We start from the raw sequence: 20,641 nt of genomic DNA on the forward strand, positions 1-20,641 counted from the left end.
AATTTTGGCATGAGCATTGGATCTCTATTTTATTCTAAAAACGTAGGTCAGAATTTAATCCTCCGGTGGTTAGGGGCGTGTATATAAAGTGATATTCCACTGTACGCAGAGAACAATTCAAGCAGATTAGGCCTACTTGGAGAAGATTCACTTTCTATTTAGGGAACATTATATAATTAATTTTAATTGTAATACATTTTTATAAGCTACACAATCAAAACAAAGAGAATGTGACTATAGCCAGATGTGTACAGTTAGGCCACATACATGCAGCGCGGTGCGCATACAACACAATAACAGGTAAAAGCACAGCCAATCTTCCCTTTGTGCCGTTGTCACAGCGACTACAGTATTGTCTTCCACTTAGAGGGCCATTCTACAGCACAAGTAGGTTAGGCCTCCACGTACCACATGTGCTCAGATAGCTTGCATAACTGTATTACAATGGATAAGTGATTGTGTTGTCAAATAGGATAAACATGCGTATGCCTCGTTAACGGTCATACTAGACTAGACCCAGTCGCCAAGATAGGCGAGTAGTCTACAAGAGTGTCAGTGTAGCACAAGAACTCAACTTCGTAAGTACAATAATCTATACAGGGTGATTGGTACTCAGTGTGACAAACATTTTTTGGTGTAAGTACAAAGTAAATGAAGTGTGATGATGCATATCAAATGTTTCAAGTCTAAAAGTTAGTTTCCCAATTTATGTTTTTCCAAAATAACCATTGTTTTAAACTTAATACAGCAATTTCTCAATTACCTGTATATGGATTTGAGTAGATAATGCCATTTTCGTGTTCTAAATTAAATTTTGAACAAGAATAATAGGAAAATGACTGAGGATCAGTTGTAAAAACTACAATGTAAATAGATTCAAAGATAAAAATAAAAAAAAAACAAAGGTCTATTGCATTTTTCACACCCTGTATACAAGAAAGTGTCGGAATATGTTAAAACTGCGGTATTTCATACGCTTTCCAACCATAAGCTACCCTATTGAGGTTTAGTTTTTTTTTTATTTGTTTTAGTGTTTTGAATACCAGAAAACATGGATGTTTTTTACTGTTTTTACTGTTCAAGCAGAGAAAAATACAACCTGTGCTTAATACATACCGACTTTCTATGTTTTAAATGTTAAAGAAGCCATGCTTTGTAGTCTTCAAACCACTAAAGCGTACATAAGCAGACATAAAGCTCAATGGTGTAGCATATGGTTGGAAAGCTTATAAAATGCCGCAGTTTTTAACATATTCCGACACTTTCTTGTATACAGGGTGTGAAAAATGCAATAGACCATTGTTTTTTAAATTTTAATCAAACATATTAATTTTTATCTTTGAATCTATTGACAATGTAGTTTTTACAACTGATTCTCCGTCATTTTCTATTATTCTTGTTCAAAATTTAATGTAGAACACGAAAATGACATTATCTACTCAAATCCATATACGGGTAATTGAGAAATCGCTGTATTAAGTTTAAAAGCGTGGTTATTTTTGAAAATCATAAAATAATTTTTTGGGAAGCTAATTTTTAGACTTGGAACATTTGATATGCATCTTCACATTTCATTTACTTTGTACTTACACCAAAAAATTGTTGTCACACTGAGTACTAATCACCCTGTATTGCGTTGCTAAACATTACGGAATCAAAGTGGGGTTTAAAATACACCCTGCCATTCAAACCTCCCGCTACATGGATGATTGAATTTATAAACTTACAAATTCATAGCTCGTAATTTCTTCTGATCACAGAATCATTAAATAGACCTGATACTAAGTACGAAACGAGTAAATAAATGTCAACCAATTCGAAGCGAGGTCTCCAATCAGCCCACAGCCAACTTTCCAGCGATGACAAGCAGGATAAATATTTCCTGTGGCATTTAACTGTGTGACATAACTGAAGCATGGCCACAGAGAAACCTGTGGGGCTCTACCGGTGCCTATGTGATAAATAGAAATTACACACGAGCAAGTCCAGCTCGCTTCCTGTTTACTAGCGGAACCGGTCCCAGTATTAACGCCCTTGACACAACTCACAACTTTCTTCCTCTACCAGAGTCCTCCAGTGCTACTCGCGGCTCGACAATGACTGGAGGATGTTACACTTTCTCTGGTAAGTGCGCGTGTCCTGTCACTGCCAAAGGGTGCAATGACGAGTGCAGGAGTACACGCTAATAGGAAGGTATACGTTTCCCAATCCATCTGAGGAACATTGGAACCTAGTACTGATCCAACAATCCCCTATCTTACTCTCCCATGTTTTAAATGCTGATGCTAAAATCCTACCGGTTTAAGGCAACCAGATAGGTCATTCAGCCCTCTACACCCATGGGTCTGACGGAGCGAGCTGAAGCGTTTTAGAATGTACTCATATTTCTAAGCAAGCCTGAAATTGTCAAGAGGATAGAGAATATTCCTTATCTGGATTTCAGAAGCTTACTGATTTTTATTTCGTCTTCGAGGGTCTTCAATTTAGCGGGATCACACAAAAGTGGGAATCAAAACTACGGGCTATATTATGATTTTAGGCCTATTTCTATGTTGGATGTTAGTTTGAAAAGTTCACCTGATTACCAGAATTAGACGTATGCATTTCGGAATATATTTTGATAAAAAGGTTCCCACATATGCAATCCGTCACATGTCGGGCAACATCTTTAAGAGTTTTTCCCTTGCAACAGCATTTCCATCTTTAACCAACGCGCGTGTGCAAAAAGCAACACAAAGCAACAACAGTAATTCTTCGGTTTACTTGCATCAAGTCAGAAACAATGTATACTAACGAGATGGAGGGAGTTCGAGTCAGTTCCAAGTTTCACCAGGTACTATACTACTGTATCGAGGGTGGCCGGCGTGGTGTGGTGAAGGGACCAGGTGGTAGGCGGGCTCTGCTAGACGAGCCATGCACTTCCCTACCGTCGTCGATCATAGAAAGTGGAGTTTTTCTAGTGTGTTGTGTTCTACTAAATCATTAAAGATTGATAATTTCAAAACACTTTGTAGAGTAAAACAAGTATATTAAGTTAATATTCCACGGATATACGAGTAACAGGCATTACAGCCCATATAACTTACGCGTCAATAATAACTGCGAACATGGACCATGTAGTTTCAATATTTTTATACATACAGAATAAGAGTAACTTACTGATTAGGACTAGATCACTGCATTACCTGTAACAAACAAGTTTTTCATTAGGTTATATTTTGAAAGAAAATATTTCATAGTTCAGTACTTAAAGGACAATTAGGTTTGATTACTTATAATATTAAGACAGTTAATTGACATGGGCTTTACAATGACAATACACTTCATCCAAAAGTTTCTGCCTCAGTCACCTCTTCATTAAGTTTCTGGTGTACCCACTATAATATTAATATATGGTTTTTAATTTAATATGGATTAGGTTATATACTTCAATTTACTTAAACACCGATGAAATCATGGACAATTCCAGAAGTGGAGGGTGATTAATCAAGAGGGGCTGGTTACCACGTAAACATGGTCCTATAAAAAGAACGTCGTGGCAAAGTGTTTGTCAAGTTGAAATAAACTGAAAAATATTCACAAACATCCAAAGTATGTCCTGGATGAACTTAATTTCGTAAATAATTCTTTTAAGTATTTACAAAATCATTACATGTAATTTTAGCTTCTAAATAATAGTTAAACATTAATATATCCCCATCCATTGCAAGCTCTGATATGTTAAGAGCACAAAAGCACACAATCATTGGAAACAAATTAGTTTTAGAATGTTGAGAGCCTTAGAGACATGTTTAGAAACGTTAGCATGTTTAGCCGCCAACTTGAATTGACACGGTAGAACCCTCTTAACATATGTATATATACATAATGTAATCACAGTTTGGGGTAGGGGCTCTCTAAATAGACACAAGTAATCCTTTAACCTCCAACCCCCAAATTGTACCAATCTATTACGCTCGAAAGATAATACATCCATTTTATTCAAAACTAACAACAAACATTTTGACACAGGTTTTATACTAATTGTCTTATCTTCTGTATACAACCCCTTCCTCCTAAATCATTTATCTTGTATGAATCAATGATAATAATTTATTTATTAGTTTATTTGATAGTTAATTCTCTAATATAATAAATTGTTCAATTTAAAATATTATATAAGGTTCCAATAATAATGAACAATGGTATAAGGAATGAAGGGTTGTTCTTTCCATTTTAAGAATCGCTCTTTCCATAATATTATATTATTAATATTATATTATTCACTGATTATGCTCTTTTACAGTTTATGAAAATATGTGTTTATATCATTCACTATAATGGATATATTTTTACAAATCATTCTTTATTATCATTATCTTTTAAAATAAATTGTTTATGGCTACATTACTTCTATAGATCATTTTTATTCGCGGGCACTCCCTATTTTAAATTGTTTCTATTTTATTTAATCAATCCCTTCTATAAAACACCATCGACGAAGGACCACTCTCTTCCAAAAGATAATTCTCTGCTGAAAACAATTTTCCTCCACAACAAATTATGCTAGAGATAATTATCTTCCAAGAAATATTCTCTCCCAATGACCATTCTCTTCCAAGGACTATCCTCTTCCATTGACCATTCATTGTCTTCCAAGAACCGTTTTATTCCGAGGACTATTCTCTTCCAGGACCCATACTCTTTCAGGGACTACTCTAGAAAGACCATTATCCTCCAGGATCCATTATCTTCTAAAGATCATAGTCTTCCATTGACCATTCATTGTCTTCCAAGAACCGTTTTATTCCGAGGACTATTCCCTTTTAGTAACCATTCTCTTCTAGGGGCCACGCTCTTGCAATGACCATTCTCTTCAAGCATCAACACATCAAATTTGTATCGATCTCAAAATGGTACAAGCCAAATTGCTATCACAGATCTTTGACATCGGTCAATTCTTTTGTCTTCAGTGACGAACTAAGCTTGGTATTTCTTTATTCAAAAAGTACGAAGTTAAAGAAATTCAATCCTCTAGTGGTGTAACGTACCATAACTTTGGTAGAGCAGCTCTCTCCTAGCAATAGCGGGCATCATTAACACGTCCATCGTCCACCTGCTGGACTGCTGGAGCGGCTCACGTATAGATGGGCGAGGACGTGATGAAGGACATGTTTATACCCACACGTGCTTCCCTGCTCAAGTATCACTGTCCTCCTTCTTGGGTTCTCTTGTTCGGAATTCAAGATAGAAGATTTACCAATTAAGTAAGATCACACAACTTCAGATACTGACGTAGGCATTCGAACCGGATCGACCGGATGAAGCAAATACTTTATAGAAATCACAGAGAGCCTCAGTAAAAAGTCTGGCGTAGTAAAAAATGGCGTATACGACAGTAACCGGTGATTACTTTAGGACATTGTCCACTTGTCGATGGCTCTATTATCAGTATTCTGAAACCGGCTACAAAACATTTGAATGGCATGTCTGAATTGTCTTATGAGAATACTTATGAGAAAAGTGGAATACTTCAAAAGTTTTCTGGAAGATTTTAAACTTCTGATCAGTACGGAATGGATAATGCACAGAGAAGTAATATATGTTTATTTAAGCCTCTTTACTCAAATTTCAGATCTGTTTTCAAAACTAACTATAAAAAGAGATTGTGAGTTTTAAGAGAATAATAACATAGAGATATTGACTCCTTGTGCTTTTCAATTACTCTTATAAATCATTAATGACATTATTCTACATAACACTGTTTAAAATATCTTTGTAACTTTAATTATCAAGGAATATTTTAGGTGGATCTACTTTTCAAGACCAACTTGTTTACCAGAATTCATCTCAAAAAGTGTTCTAAAATTTGGCAATGATAATATATTATAAAGGGTATAATTAGCTGTTTGAGGTCTAGCCTCGGTCTTCAATATAGATAAACCCAGTAAATACTATTACTATACTACTACTATGAATACTATAACTTGGTTTAAAATAAGGAGGGTGTATCAACTGAGCTTAGCATACAACCTCTCCCCTACGCCCTTCCATTACCTAATGAGGGAAAGGATTTTAAATTACATTTGTGAGGAAAGTCAAGGAAGTAAGCGCTACAGATGACGATAACAGTAGACAGTATCCTAACACAGAAGACAAGTTAGATGACAAAGAGTGTTTGTGTACGTGACTATGGTCAATGTGAACGTACAACTCTACGTGACTCTACTAAAAGGAAATGCCTCCAACATTGGGTTTAACTCTTTTGGACATTATGATAATGTTATACAATCATATCTGTGCTAGGTCGACATACTGCATTATTATGGGCATATCTAAATATAACAACTCTTAATTTTCGAAAGGAAATAAAATACAATTCAAAATTTTTTTCAAGTGTCTCTTTAAATAAAGCTAAGATCTCGTTTGGAGATTTGGGTGAAGAATACTTGATTTTTTTTAGTAACGGAATTAAAAAGTGTTACGCTGTCTAACAGTTAGTAGGGACTATGTAGTAAATCTGTTGAGAACAAATCACTACATATTTGAAGTAAACATTCATATAAATAAACACCTTGAATGTTTTACGCATCAAATACTGAAAGCAAAGCCACTGAAGACTGAGATTCTTCAAATAAAACACTTGCCAACGATTCACTCCTTCTTCAATTAAATATCTGATGAACTTTAATGAAATCATGTTTTACAAATTTAGTAGACGATTCTGCCCTAAACAATGTGATGCAGATTTCTCATTTTAACTCAACAAAATGGCAATACAGTATTAGTTCTGTTCTTTCTCCTAGACTGTATGTAAACTCAAGCACTCCTTTCCGAATAAATTTTAGTTTGAAAAAGAAACCAACACCAGTTTGAAAATTACCGAGGATTGAATCTGGGCTTATTTCTAGACTAAAGAAAGTGTCTTAGCACGTAGTGACGTAACTGAATGTTCTCCCTCAAAGTTTTGTACCTAGAGCGGAGTAGTTTTAAAATATTTTATTCTTAAACATGAACGAACACCACTAATATGCATAACATATACAGGGTGACAAAAAAGTCTGGAAACGGCTTAATATATTTTTAACTAAATCCGTTAGAAAATTCAAACTTTTCACATCAACTTACATGTATAAAAAATACTTTTTCCAAGCATTTTCATGTTTTTACCACAAGCAGGGGACGGCCCATGAGGAGTAGGTACATAATCTTTAATGTAAGCGTAGGTTGATATGCACATCATTTTAAAGGTCTGGTCAAGTGGAGTTCATTGCCGGAAACCGCATCTCAAAAGGTTCATTCGTTACAAAATGGCGGCATTTCAAAGTTCTTGTGGAATATACCTTTACAGGCCTTAATATTGGTAAATACTCGTATTAAACATCATCTTGAGAACTGAAACTGTATTTTAAAGTCAAATAGCTCATAGACTAAATTTATTCAATCTTCAAAACAAATTTAACCGGGTTTCAGATTTCCCGGCTAATTTTGACTATGAGTATTTACCATTACTAAGGCCTGTGCAGGTATATTCCGCAAGAACTTTGAAATGCCGCCATTTTGTAGTGGATGAACCTTTTTTGACGCGGTTTCCGGCAATGAACTCCACTTGACCAGACCTTTAAAATGATTTGCATATCAACCTACGCTTACATTAAAGATTATGTACCTACTCCTCATGGGCCGTCCCCTGGTGCAGGTACAAAAATGGTAATGATTGCAAAAAGTAGTTTTCATACATATAAGTCGTTGTGAAAGGTCTGGATTTTCTAACGAATTTAGTTAAAAAGATATCAAGCCGTTTCCAGACTTTTTTCTCACCCTGTATATAATTGAGTTTAAGAAAATAAGTTAACGATGACGATCAAAGATAAAATAAGGAGTCTACCTTTCCAGAGTCAACGGAGAATGGGATGGAAGTTCTAATTGGATGCTTATTGTGCAAGGAGAAGATCACCGCTTGACAGATTGTGAAAGGTCACAATGACGTCATCGGAATTGGACAGAGAGAGATAGAGTAATTGTGACGTAATGTGTGAGAGAGGAAAGGCAAGAGGCGAGAGGTGCTTACGACGACAAAGGTGTAAACTGTTTATGTGGAGATAAATTATCTTTAAAGTTTTGAAAAGTGTTACGTAAACCCTCGTCTAAACGATGGCTTAGTCAGCACGAGTCCTGGATTTAAAATGCGTGATATTGAAGAGTTATTATTTAATAGGCTCAAGCTTGGGATTGTTTTTCGCATTATTTCAGGCTAGGTCTAGATCACTAAGATCTACATTGGCGATTGGCGGGATTTGAACTGGGGAACCGAAATCCCGCGCTCTGCCACTAGATCAGCTCGCTCCCCAATGAAGGAACATTGGTGTAGATTCATCGATAAATCTATGCAAACATATGTATCTTTTCAATATTGGTTGGCATACAAATGAGCCAACAGCTATCATATTTTAACTGGTAAAAACGCTTCGAGTATAAGCTACACCTACTTACACCTAGAACCGACCACATTTGAGTTAAGAGTATTATATCTGTAAGTTAATGGTCTGTCAAGAAACCTAGCGACTTCTGTTTGCATAAATGGATTAAATCCTAGGCGGCGTTTCAGCAATAGGCTCCTATGTCCACAGATGTGTTTTTCCAAATGTCGAACTTAAGTTTATGACAAAAAAGTCGTGTTGAATAGATTTCAAATTTCTTTCCAACAAACTTACTTTCTATCCAAAGGTTATCTGATCAAGGACGTAGTATTTTGAATAATTTATTTTCAAAAATAATTTTTTGACGAATAAATTACAGTAGTTTAGCTCCTCAAACGCAGGCATTCATAGAACAAAACACAGGAAATATAAATCTTAGAAACATTCATTATTATTGCATGGCAGGGATATGGCTGCGTAAAGATTCGAGTTTGAATACATTAAAATAAATCCAAAACTACAAAGTAAAGTTTATCGACAAATTAATTCTACGATAGTAGATTTTGATGTCAAAAAGATCAAACTAATTGATCTGTTATAAAAGATACTTGATATATCAAACCTAACTTAGTTGTCTTCTGCTCCCAGACTTAAGTAAAACCGTCTTACTAAACTAATGTTTGGTGTTGTATTGCATGTTTTTTTAAATAGTTTAGTAAAAAGCGATTTTGTCAATACCAGATAAATTATTCGAGGGAGCTCGTTTCTACGTCAAATATCGATTTGCATAGGCCTACGATTCAAAATACAAGTTTAAATTACGGTAGAGTGCAACCGCGGCACCTCAATAACAAGAACCTCCTAATAAATTGACCTTAATAAGAAATGTCCTTGATTTTATCTTTCCCATAACATGTTGAGTGCTGATGACGGGAATTCCATTCATTGCTTAACATTGAAATCAATGCAACTTAGCACGTCAACCACAGTGGAAGTGTTAACTAAACCTCGACAAGAAGTCAACAAATGATAATAATAAGTCTTTTAAATTTTTTTAAAATCCCCATGGAGACTTGTTATCGAGGTTCTACTGTGATAGCTAATTCCTTACAGAGTCTCGTAAAGAGAATCATTCGGGAAATTCAGCCTAAAAATACCTTTTTCATCTTGACTAATTAACATTTCATCAGCCCTATCCAATCAAAATGTCCTTGCCAACGCAAAAACTGCCTTAAGCATTCAACTACAATGATTTTAATCTATTGAAATTGGGTTGTTATGACTAGCGCTCTCTTTTCATCATCTAGAGCTCTTTGTTGAGCGTCAGTCATAACCAGTAGCACTGCCTGCAGCGGCTGCTAATACAATCCTGGACCACTTCAATCAGCCCAATCAAGTCCAGTAGCCGACCACTGGGCCAAAGCTGATTTGTGACCAGTTGAGGCTGATCGCTGATTGCTTGACTGATTGCCTTCATCAGCCTACAATTACTTCCGATCTCTTCTCTTCCGGCCAATCTACATTTTTGTCCCAGAAAGCCCCTTGCATCAGGATAGTCCTGTAGTAAACATAACCTAGTGAAAGCATAGTTCTTAGGGAAATGGAATTTCGTTTTATAAATGCTACCTAATGCGAGAGAAACTTGTAACGTAGCATTTCAGAAATATGATTTGGTTTAGTAAACGTTTCTGTTGATGGTTGGATCCTTACATTGAACATTTTATAAAACACACTGTCCGGTTCAAAGGACCAAATTGAATCATAGGACGAAAGTGAAACTAATCAAGTCAATAAACCTTTTTTCCAAAAGAAAAGACTCGATGTGATTTTTTTTCTTTATCATACAATTGCTTTCTTGAACATAGGTTTCAAACATTGTCCAAATCAGCATGGACCTTTGATAATTAAATGTGGTATTCATTTTCCAATGGCCATCAACATTTAACCACTAGAGCAGTACAACTGGTGCCTAAAGACTATCAAATCCGATCATATAAAGAGGTCAACCTGGACCGATAACAGAAAAGATCCTTATAATAGCGTTAAACGGAATATTTTCCCCACACAAGTTAAATTTGACTCGTCTTTATGAATAATTAACTATTTTTGACTAAGAAAATGTCGGCAACATTCTGCATTGAATATGAATATACCTGAATAGATTTGAAATCACCTCATTGATTGACTCATTAGGCGCAATGAGATATAGAACTAAGACACGAAATTCGCTCGCTATTTCGCGGCCCGATGTCCCAATTTACGTGCATTACACACAGCACCGTAATTATCTTCATTTGGGAAGTTCACCACGGGATTGGAGTTTAAATACAGGGCGCGCGATCATTAGAAACCTCAACCAGTCACAACTACAACTCACGGCTCTTGGAAAGGAAAATCCTACATTCGTAGATAAGAAAATTAGCATGATGTACTACGTAGTGGCAATTTTACGGTACCTGACTATCAGGTGGATGAACAAACTCATTATGATAATTAATGTTTGATAGAATGTAATCATTATTCGTATCTATGTGTGTTACAGGAGTGAAGATGCTCAGGGTCGAAGTATAGCTGCCACACCATGGTCGTCCCATCGCTTCTGATCCCCGTCAAACCCGTTCAGCTAAGATGTCCCCGCTCAAGTGCCATACACAATGATATTTACTCTGATCGCAGTCACCACAGCATTAAAAACTGGGCTGACTATCCTCGGAACAGGTAATATTTCTTCTAATTCATATTTCCTATTTCAAATTCACCAAATGATAACTACAGTAAATCATATCATTCGGTCGGTGAAGGTAGCTTGACGAAACTGGAAAAGACGTACTTCACCCTTCTCATTTTGACCAAGGCTTTTATCCAGAGTTTGTGCGAATTTCAAATTTTTGAAATACAGTAACTGTTGTCATATCGCTTAAACATTCTTTGTTTTAACCAAAACAACATTTTATTACCTTCCCTGTAGCAGTAAACTTAAGTGTTTATTAAAACCTAATGTTATTTAAAGAAGGAATAAATGAAACGTGTGAAAGATTTTACTTAACATCTAATCAGCCATGTGGAAATTCGTATGGTCCGCAGGTTTGCTGTGACGGTGAAGTGGTCCACATAACTGACATCCGAAACAAACTAATATACTATATACAACTTGACCAAACTAATCAAATGCTTGAGGTCAATGTCTTCCTCCATATCGTAAAAAGCAATTTTATACGATTAGTAAAAAAGAACTGAAGGAACCAACTGCACTTAGTCACTGATAGACTGATCCACGTACGGGCGCAATGAGAACTGTCCGCATAGGTGTGGACGTGTGGATGGGCCCGGTTGGTAGTTCGTCCGGGCGCACCCGCTATTGTAGTGTGACTATGAACCCATAAGACTAAATGGTCAAAACAGTTTCGTCCGATCACGCTTGAGCCCGAAACAAACAGGAATGGAATTAGGCTGATATTTCAACTGAATCGTTTCGTCTGTTTTATTAATACAATCTGGAAATATAGAGGATCGGACACTCAAATCTGCCTGAACGTATAATTATACAATTAGCTTCTTTCATGGCCAATCATTCGTTAGTTTCACGTATCGTAAATGACATTTGTAGCCGTAAATCCAGATAATGCGAAACTATATCCATAATCTACTGTAAAGAGATCCTCTAAACATATACGGTTGTTAGACCAATCTATCTGATTACATCTTTATCGATTCTGAAGATCGTCAAGCTCTGATTCCGCATCCTCCCGTTCTCCGGAATCGGATGTACGAAGAACAGCTGTGATGCATCAGTACACCTGCATGTGTGATGAGAAAGTGGTTGTTATGAAGACTCGGTCAAAGGCATTCTCGCATAAAACTAATAAAATTATTATACTATCGTGTGATCTTGGGGCTATTATAATGTGTTTAATTACATACTTGGGCACGGATGAGTGAGCTCATGTTGGATAACGTAGTACGATTCAGTTCAGCCTTTTCTGTGTCACAGTTCAGGGATTTATTCCAGAGGACAAATTCATAGTCTATAAACACATATTTTTTTTAAATACTTATTAAGTCGTTGATATGGCCATGAACGTAAAACGGATTGCAAATATAGCGGGCAGATAGACAATGATTCTCATCTTTAGGTTAACACATTTAGATTGACATGTGTTTAATATTATTATTAATCCGTGGAAATACAAATTCTACGTTTACAATGTGCCGCTAACAAAAACAAACTATACCTAAACACAATTTAAATGAATTGTCCCAGTAAAAAACCAGTAGACTACCTGACCAACAAGCAAACGTATCTTTTCAAGAGAAAGCAACCAATGTTAATTCCCCTATGCATGTTTGGTCGGGTTTGTCTCCATAACCACTGAAACCACTGTAACATATTTACACCAACATTTACACCGCCTCCTACAGACATAGGTAGGTAAGTGATTTACCTAAATATTAATTAACAAGAAGGTCGAGTTGATGTGAGAGCAGAGCATGCCGAGATTCAATTAGAAGAGGAAACACGCATAATGATCTAAATACAATGTGTGGCACTGTCACAGTGCGCGGTGGTGATCAAACGATTAACAATGATGACCTTATGTGCTCTTGTACGCAAAATATGACACACAATAATAGATAGCTATGGCAACAATACTGGAGTAATAGAAATTCCATGATGGCTTAAAGGTTAAGACACAAAAATATGATTAGACATGTAAGTAAATCAAATATGACGCTAACTGATGTGCAAGAGAAAGATCTTCAATAGCGTATAACCTCGGTTTTAGTTTTCCGAAGGAAATGTGTTATCACATATTGACACTGAAACATTAAGTCCATTCGTGTATTTATAATTTGCCGTTTTAATTAGCTGCAGTAGATTTTTAAAGCCGTGATGTTAATGTTGTGACATAATTAAGCAAGAAAATGACTCATGATTAACAACAGTGGGAAACTGTTTCAGGCATCTGGCTGATTCCTCTGCTGTTGGCGGGTCTTGCCTACTATCGCTACGACACCTTCGACCCGGAGTCCCGACCCATCAACCAACGCCAGCTACACCGCGAGTATGACTTCATCGTGGTCGGCGCTGGGTCTGCGGGCGCGGTGGTCGCCAACCGTCTGTCCGAGGTCCCCCACTGGTCCGTGCTGCTACTGGAGGCTGGGCCAGATGAGAACGAGATCTCAGACGTGCCTTCTCTCGCAGCCTACCTGCAGCTCTCAGGGCTCGACTGGCAGTACAAGACTGAGCCGACAGGTAGGCACAACCCTAGATAATTGGTACGTTTACACGGATTTGTCAAATGATGAAATTCCAAAATGCTATTAAAATTAACTGGATCCCCTTCCCAACAACTAGTTGTAAATCCTTGTAATCCTTTCTCCTTCATGTTTGTGTTATATGTACTGAGCTTTAATACGTACGTGGATTATTATTTTGAACATACTTGAACGCGCAAGTACAAGTAGAACTAACTCGTGCTTTAAAATATTCCCCACTGATAGCTGTATTCCGTAAATAATTCCTTATACACAGTGAAACTAGGTTGAAATTATTATACCTAAAATAATCGAACACAACGTTGGCGATGACAACCCCCTCCACTAAATTACCACCTCTAATATCGAAGACATTTTAGAAGTTTTGCCAGAAAGTAGTTTGGTTGAATGTATTCGTGCTAACCTAACCAAGTAAATCTCATGTATCTGGATATATGAATTGTCTCAGAATAGAGATAGCAACTGTTATGCATGTTACTACCCTCAGGTCGAGCATGTCTGGGGATGAAGGGAGGTCGGTGCAACTGGCCGAGAGGGAAGGTGCTTGGAGGGTCGAGTGTGCTCAACTACATGTTGTACGTGAGAGGCAACCGCCAGGACTACGACAACTGGGAAGCGATGGGCAACCCGGGCTGGGGGTACAATGAGGTAAGTCAACATCACATCTTTGACCAAACAAGAAATATTATGTAGGAACTAGAATATATGGGGGGGTTACTCGTTTCTGTTCCACACGATATATCTTAGTTGATCTATTTAGTTTCTCTAATAACTTCATATAATGTAATTCGTAATGAAAAATATCAGTAGCACTTTTGTACACGTGATTAAGTTTACTGAACGCCATACTCGTAAAATAGGAATGGAAATATGTCCAAACTAAATTTCCGCATGGAACTAAAAAATGTAGCTTATAGAACTTACCACAAAATAAAGTTCAGTAATAACAAAAATAATTATCTACAAGCTCTTAACATCAATTTCAATTTCATATAAATTATACAACACTTTATAGGCGATTTGTATTAGTTTTATTAATTTACATTCTGTGGTGCTTTGGAAGAAGGGATAGGAGGGGTCGCTATTCGCTACCTACTGTGATAGCTAAAGAATGTCGTCCTCGACCACATTCCAACTAACGGCCTTATATAAATCTCCATAAAGGTCTAGGTATCTAAAATAGACACAACTGCAATCAGAATTCAATCAACGAGATGCTGATGCAACTAGGCAAAGCAAGTCCGCTAAAGAAGCGGTTACATCAGTTGTCAGAGCTGAAGAAACTACGTGTTATTGCATAACTGGAGACAAAGGGCTCTGAGAAACTCCCAATTAATTATTAAATCACCCCGCAATAAACTGCGACCATTAATTAAATCTCGCTCTCAGCGGCTTCCGGTCTTTCTCTGGCGGAAGTGAGAGAATTGTTTGTCTAGAGTCTGCGTGCGATCTCTGCTTTGTCTAGGACTCCATGACCGCTTCTGCATTCGTAATGTACCTTGTACTACTGTACGTGGTGTGTACAGTTGTGACAGACTATTGTGCTGTGTAGAGTTGTGACAGACCATTGTACTACTGTACGTGGTGTGTACTAATGTACTTGGCGTGGATAGTTGTGATGGCCAAGTGCTTATAGCGTATTAGATACATACCAAAACTTGTGAGTGCGAAGTAAAAAGAACTCAGTACCTGAAAACAAAAATAATTTATTAGTAAATGTACAGTATTTAAAGGTTAGGCGATGTGTTTTGATTGTAAACTGTAAACCTCTATACAGATATAAACTGCAGGAGGAACAAAGAAAGGCATAATCAAGGTATGTACTATAAAGTACTATCAAGACCAACCTAAGAGTAATGCACGAACTGGTACAAAGGAACCTTTTCTCATCGAGGGTTTAAATTTGACTGTACGTTCCGCAGGTTCTCCATTACTTCAAGAAGTCGGAGGATAACCGTAACCCGTACTTGGCCCGTAGTCCGTACCACGGCCGTGGAGGATACATGACGGTGCAGGAAGCGCCATGGAGGACTCCACTGGTGCTGGCGTTCGTGCAGAGTGGCGAGGAACTCGGCTACCAGAACAGGGACATCAATGGAGAGATACAGGCTGGCTTCATGGTAGCTCAGGTAGGTCATTGAACCTCTGAAGCTATACTTAAGTCGATCTAAGACGCTGTTGAGATTAAAGAAATTATCAATCGTTGCGTTTCTATTTGGTCATGCTTGATGACGCCTTGATGTTGCACATCACAAACGATGTCATATCATTACGAAGTACAATACCTAATGTACCTAAATACTTTTAGCGCATAACGAATACAGTGGCATATGAAACTGTCCAAATACTCAACTACATGAAGTAAAACAGTCCTACTACTTCAAAAACTGCAAATGAGATGGTTGAAAGACCAAATAGGATACAAGTAATAAATGTAGTAAATTTTAACATTAATCAAATACCAGTACTCAAGCGTGTAAAATGTTTTGGGAATTCCATACAACAATGATCTCATCACAATTTACCAGCTAGGCTTAAAGAGAAGAATATTAATGATTTTGTTTGAGTTTTTGTATCAAAACCAAGTGAACTAAAAGATTAGACCTGTCGTAAAGGACCCTCAACACTTTAAAAAGTTGGAGGGAATACAATTATTGTTCTATGATAGACAATATTTAATGTTTGTAGACACAACAGAGTCTTTCAAATTAAGTTCGTCTGAGTTCACTGCATCAACCACATATTTGACTAGGTAGGTTTTTTGTGTATTTGTAATATATATATTGTAATATTTTGAATATAATATGATATATTTAGTAATCATCAATGTGAATCTCAACCTATAGCTATCTCTTTTTTCTTTTCAACAGGAAAGTAATATACAGAAGTTAATAATAAACGTAATACCATTATTGTAAATAAAAACACAAGAACGTCACTAAGGTAAAACAGTTAAGGGCTGGGAGCTTCCATTTTTATATAAATTGTAGCCTAAGCTTACTAAGCGTGGCGAAGACTGATTTATTAACAAAAAAAAAGGAAAATTAATGCAGGCTATGCGAGTCTGAAGTTGGAATTATAGTTGACATTAATTTGTGATCATGCCAAGAAGATAAACAACGTGTTGCATGTTACCGTGTTAGAACATGATAATACATAAATGGAGAATTCACGCAGGCTATGCGAGTCTGAAGAAGGAATTATAGTTGACATTTGTGATCATGCAAAAAAGATAAACAACGTGTTCCATGTTACCGTGCTAGAACATGATAATACATAAATGGAGAATTCACGCAGGCTATGCGAGTCTGAAGAAGGAATTATAGTTGACATTTGTGATCATGCCACGAAGATAAACAACGTGTTGCATGTTACTGTGCTGGAACATGATAAATGGAGAATTCACGCAGGCTATGCGAGTCTGAAGAAGGAATTATAGTTGACATTTGTGATCATGCCACGAAGATAAACAACGTGTTGCATGTTACTGTGCTAGAACATGATAATACATAAATGGAGAATTCACGCAGGCTATGCGAGTCTGAAGAAGGGATTAAAGTCGACATTTGTGATCATGCTACGAAGATAAACAACGTGTTCCATGTTACTGTGCTAGAACATGATAATACATAAATGGAGAATTCACGCAGGCTATGCGAGCCTGAAGAAGGGATTAAAGTCGACATTTGTGATCATGCCAAGAAGATAAACAACGTGTTGCATGTTACTGTGCTAGAACATGATAATACATAAATAGAGAATTCACGCAGGCTGTGCGGGTCTGAAGAAGGGATTAAAGTTGACATTCTTCGCTCAAATTAACCTAAACACAAATGAAATTGAACCAGTCGACTAATCAGTAATACTAATATCTGCAAAGACATTTGGTTGGTAACTCTGTAGAAAAAGATGGAATTTCAGTTATGCAACAAGTGGTTGGCATTTCAAAAGAAGAACCTATTGCAGTACCTATATGAGTTTTTTTGTTGATGAACAGAAGTACAAAACAAAATTTCCATTTTTTTACCAGGTGACAAACAAAATCCAATTAAAAAACATGTCCAACACAAGAAATATAATGACGCAACAGTATTATGACATTGACACAGTATGGTAATGTGTAATGGAAATAAGCTAAGCATTTATAATAATAATAGTAATAGGAATTAATATAACATTACTGCTTTGTTAAATAAATAATACGAAGATGTCATTGACGAAAAACTATACTAGTATGTTGCGTAAATTACAATATAAATATATTTAAAACGGTTGACGTATTTAATGTAGATGAAGGTAGCAAATAGAAGCCAGTAAGTATATTGAAATAAGTAATAGTAAGATAAATAATCAATATCAAATTACAAAACCCATTTTTACGAATTGAAATACAGCTTGATATCAGAAATTTGCTTCTGAAATTGATCAAAACTTATTTTCAACCGATTAAAGACTGATATTTCCAAAACGCTTATCGATAAAGATTCCTAAATTATAAGCATCTACTTTCACCCTTTGAAATACAAGACCAAATGATCCTCATCAAAGTTTACCGTCAGATCTACGCAATAAACCTTGATCCAATTGAGATAAGAAATACATAGAGGAACTGGAAAAGAAAGTCAAGAATCTCATGAACTGCGTGCAAAAGTATCATGCAAACAAGAAAATGACATGTCGTCCACAAAAGGAGAAAAAAATCATATGGAGATTAAGAATGCATAAAAACCAAGCCATTAGAAGGGTGGATGTGACAAATCCAGAGAGACTGGTGAGACAGGACCATTGAACGAACCATGAACCATCAGGACTGTGCCAAGGTACGAGAGTTGGATAGAGAAGACCTCACTCAAGCCTACACTAGAGACTAATAAGACAAGAACATTGAAGGAACCATTAACTATCAGGACTGTGCCAAGGTACGAGAGTTGGATAGAGAAGACTTCACTCAAGCCTACACTAGAGACTAATAAGACAATAACATTGAAGGAACCACTAACTATCAGGACTATGCCAAGGTACGAGAGTTGGATAGAGAAGAACTCACTCAAGCCTACACTAGAGACTAATAAGACAAGAACATTGAAGGAACCATTAACCATTCCAAACCAAACAAAGCTTGTTTAATTAGTTATACGTAACTAAGTTTACAATAACCTTCAACACTAACCAGGATTAGGATGAAGAACGAGTTTGGTTTGAAGAAATTTGCTGACAGACTTCATGAATTGAAAGTTTGTTTTAATGATCACTCTAGACTCTACAATAGCAGATCAGAACAGAGAATCAACCAAGGTACGAGAGTTGGATAGAGAAGACTTCACTCAAGTCTACACCAGAGACTAATAAGACAAGAACATTGAAGGAACCATTAACCATCAGGACTGTGCCAAGGTACGAGAGTTGGATAGAGAAGACTTCACTCAAGCCTACACTAGAGACTAATAAGACAAGAACATTGAAGGAACCATTAACCATCAGGACTGTGCCAAGGTACGAGAGTTGGATAGAGAAGACTTCACTCAAGTCTACACCAGAGACTAATAAGACAAGAACATTGAAGGAACCATTAACCATCAGGACTGTGCCAAGGTACGAGAGTTGGATAGAGAAGACTTCACTCAAGCCTACACTAGAGACTAATAAGACAAGAACATTGAAGGAACCATTAACCATCAGGACTGTGCCAAGGTACGAGAGTTGGATAGAGAAGACTTCACTCAAGCCTACACTAGAGACTAATAAGACAAGAACATTGAAGGAACCATTAACCATCAGGACTGTGCCAAGGTACGAGAGTTGGATAGAGAAGACCTCACTCAAGCCTACACTAGAGACTAATAAGACAAGAACATTGAAGGAACCATTAACCATCAGGACTGTGCCAAGGTACGAGAGTTGGATAGAGAAGACTTCACTCAAGCCTACACTAGAGACTAATAAGACAAGAACATTGAAGGAACCATGAACCATCAGGACTGTGCCAAGGTACGAGAGTTGGATAGAGAAGACTTCACTCAAGCCTACACTAGAGACTAATAAGACAAGAACATTGAAGGAACCATGAACCATCAGGACTGTGCCAAGGTACGAGAGTTGGATAGAGAAGACCTCACTCAAGCCTACACTAGAGACTAATAAGACAAGAACATTGAAGGAACCATGAACCATCAGGACTGTGCCAAGGTACGAGAGTTGGATAGAGAAGACTTCACTCAAGCCTACACTAGAGACTAATAAGACAAGAACATTGAAGGAACCATGAACCATCAGGACTGTGCCAAGGTACGAGAGTTGGATAGAGAAGACTTCACTCAAGCCTACACTAGAGACTTATAAGACAAGAACATTGAAGGAACCATGAACCATCAGGACTGTGCCAAGGTACGAGAGTTGGATAGAGAAGACCTCACTCAAGCCTACACTAGAGACTAATAAGACAAGAACATTGAAGGAACCATGAACCATCAGGACTGTGCCAAGGTACGAGAGTTGGATAGAGAAGACTTCACTCAAGCCTACACTAGAGACTAATAAGACAAGAACATTGAAGGAACCATGAACCATCAGGACTGTGCCAAGGTACGAGAGTTGGATAGAGAAGACCTCACTCAAGCCTACACTAGAGACTAATAAGACAAGAACATTGAAGGAACCATTAACCATCAGGACTGTGCCAAGGTACGAGAGTTGGATAGAGAAGACTTCACTCAAGCCTACACTAGAGACTAATAAGACAAGAACATTGAAGGAACCATGAACCATCAGGACTGTGCCAAGGTACGAGAGTTGGATAGAGAAGACTTCACTCAAGCCTACACTAGAGACTAATAAGACAAGAACATTGAAGGAACCATGAACCATCAGGACTGTGCCAAGGTACGAGAGTTGGATAGAGAAGACTTCACTCAAGCCTACACTAGAGACTAATAAGAAAAGAACATTGAAGGAACCATTAACCATCA

The 20,641-nt window shown here is 37.1% G+C and overlaps 2 protein-coding genes across 2 annotated transcripts in view; one reads left to right on the top strand and one right to left on the bottom strand.

Annotated features, from left to right (window-relative positions):
* The window catches only part of LOC128999116 (flotillin-2), a 344,453-nt gene that overhangs the window by 174,638 nt on the left and 149,174 nt on the right, over window positions 1-20,641 (bottom strand). The gene's annotated exons all lie outside the window — the stretch shown is intronic.
* LOC128999113 (glucose dehydrogenase [FAD, quinone]-like) overlaps window positions 1-20,641 on the top strand; it is a 38,623-nt gene that overhangs the window by 4,739 nt on the left and 13,243 nt on the right. The window contains exons 2-5 of the mRNA XM_054425473.1: window positions 10,942-11,117; window positions 13,360-13,653; window positions 14,164-14,324; window positions 15,599-15,805. Of these exons, the coding sequence (XP_054281448.1) occupies window positions 11,054-11,117; window positions 13,360-13,653; window positions 14,164-14,324; window positions 15,599-15,805 (726 nt within the window). The 5' untranslated portion in view covers window positions 10,942-11,053. The remainder of the gene's footprint in view (window positions 1-10,941; window positions 11,118-13,359; window positions 13,654-14,163; window positions 14,325-15,598; window positions 15,806-20,641) is intronic.

The sequence above is a fragment of the Macrosteles quadrilineatus genome, unplaced genomic scaffold (genome assembly GCF_028750875.1).
Source record: "Macrosteles quadrilineatus isolate MER2022 unplaced genomic scaffold, UCM_ALF_1.0 Scaffold_7__1_contigs__length_78375512, whole genome shotgun sequence".
Classification (NCBI taxonomy): domain Eukaryota; kingdom Metazoa; phylum Arthropoda; class Insecta; order Hemiptera; family Cicadellidae; genus Macrosteles; species Macrosteles quadrilineatus.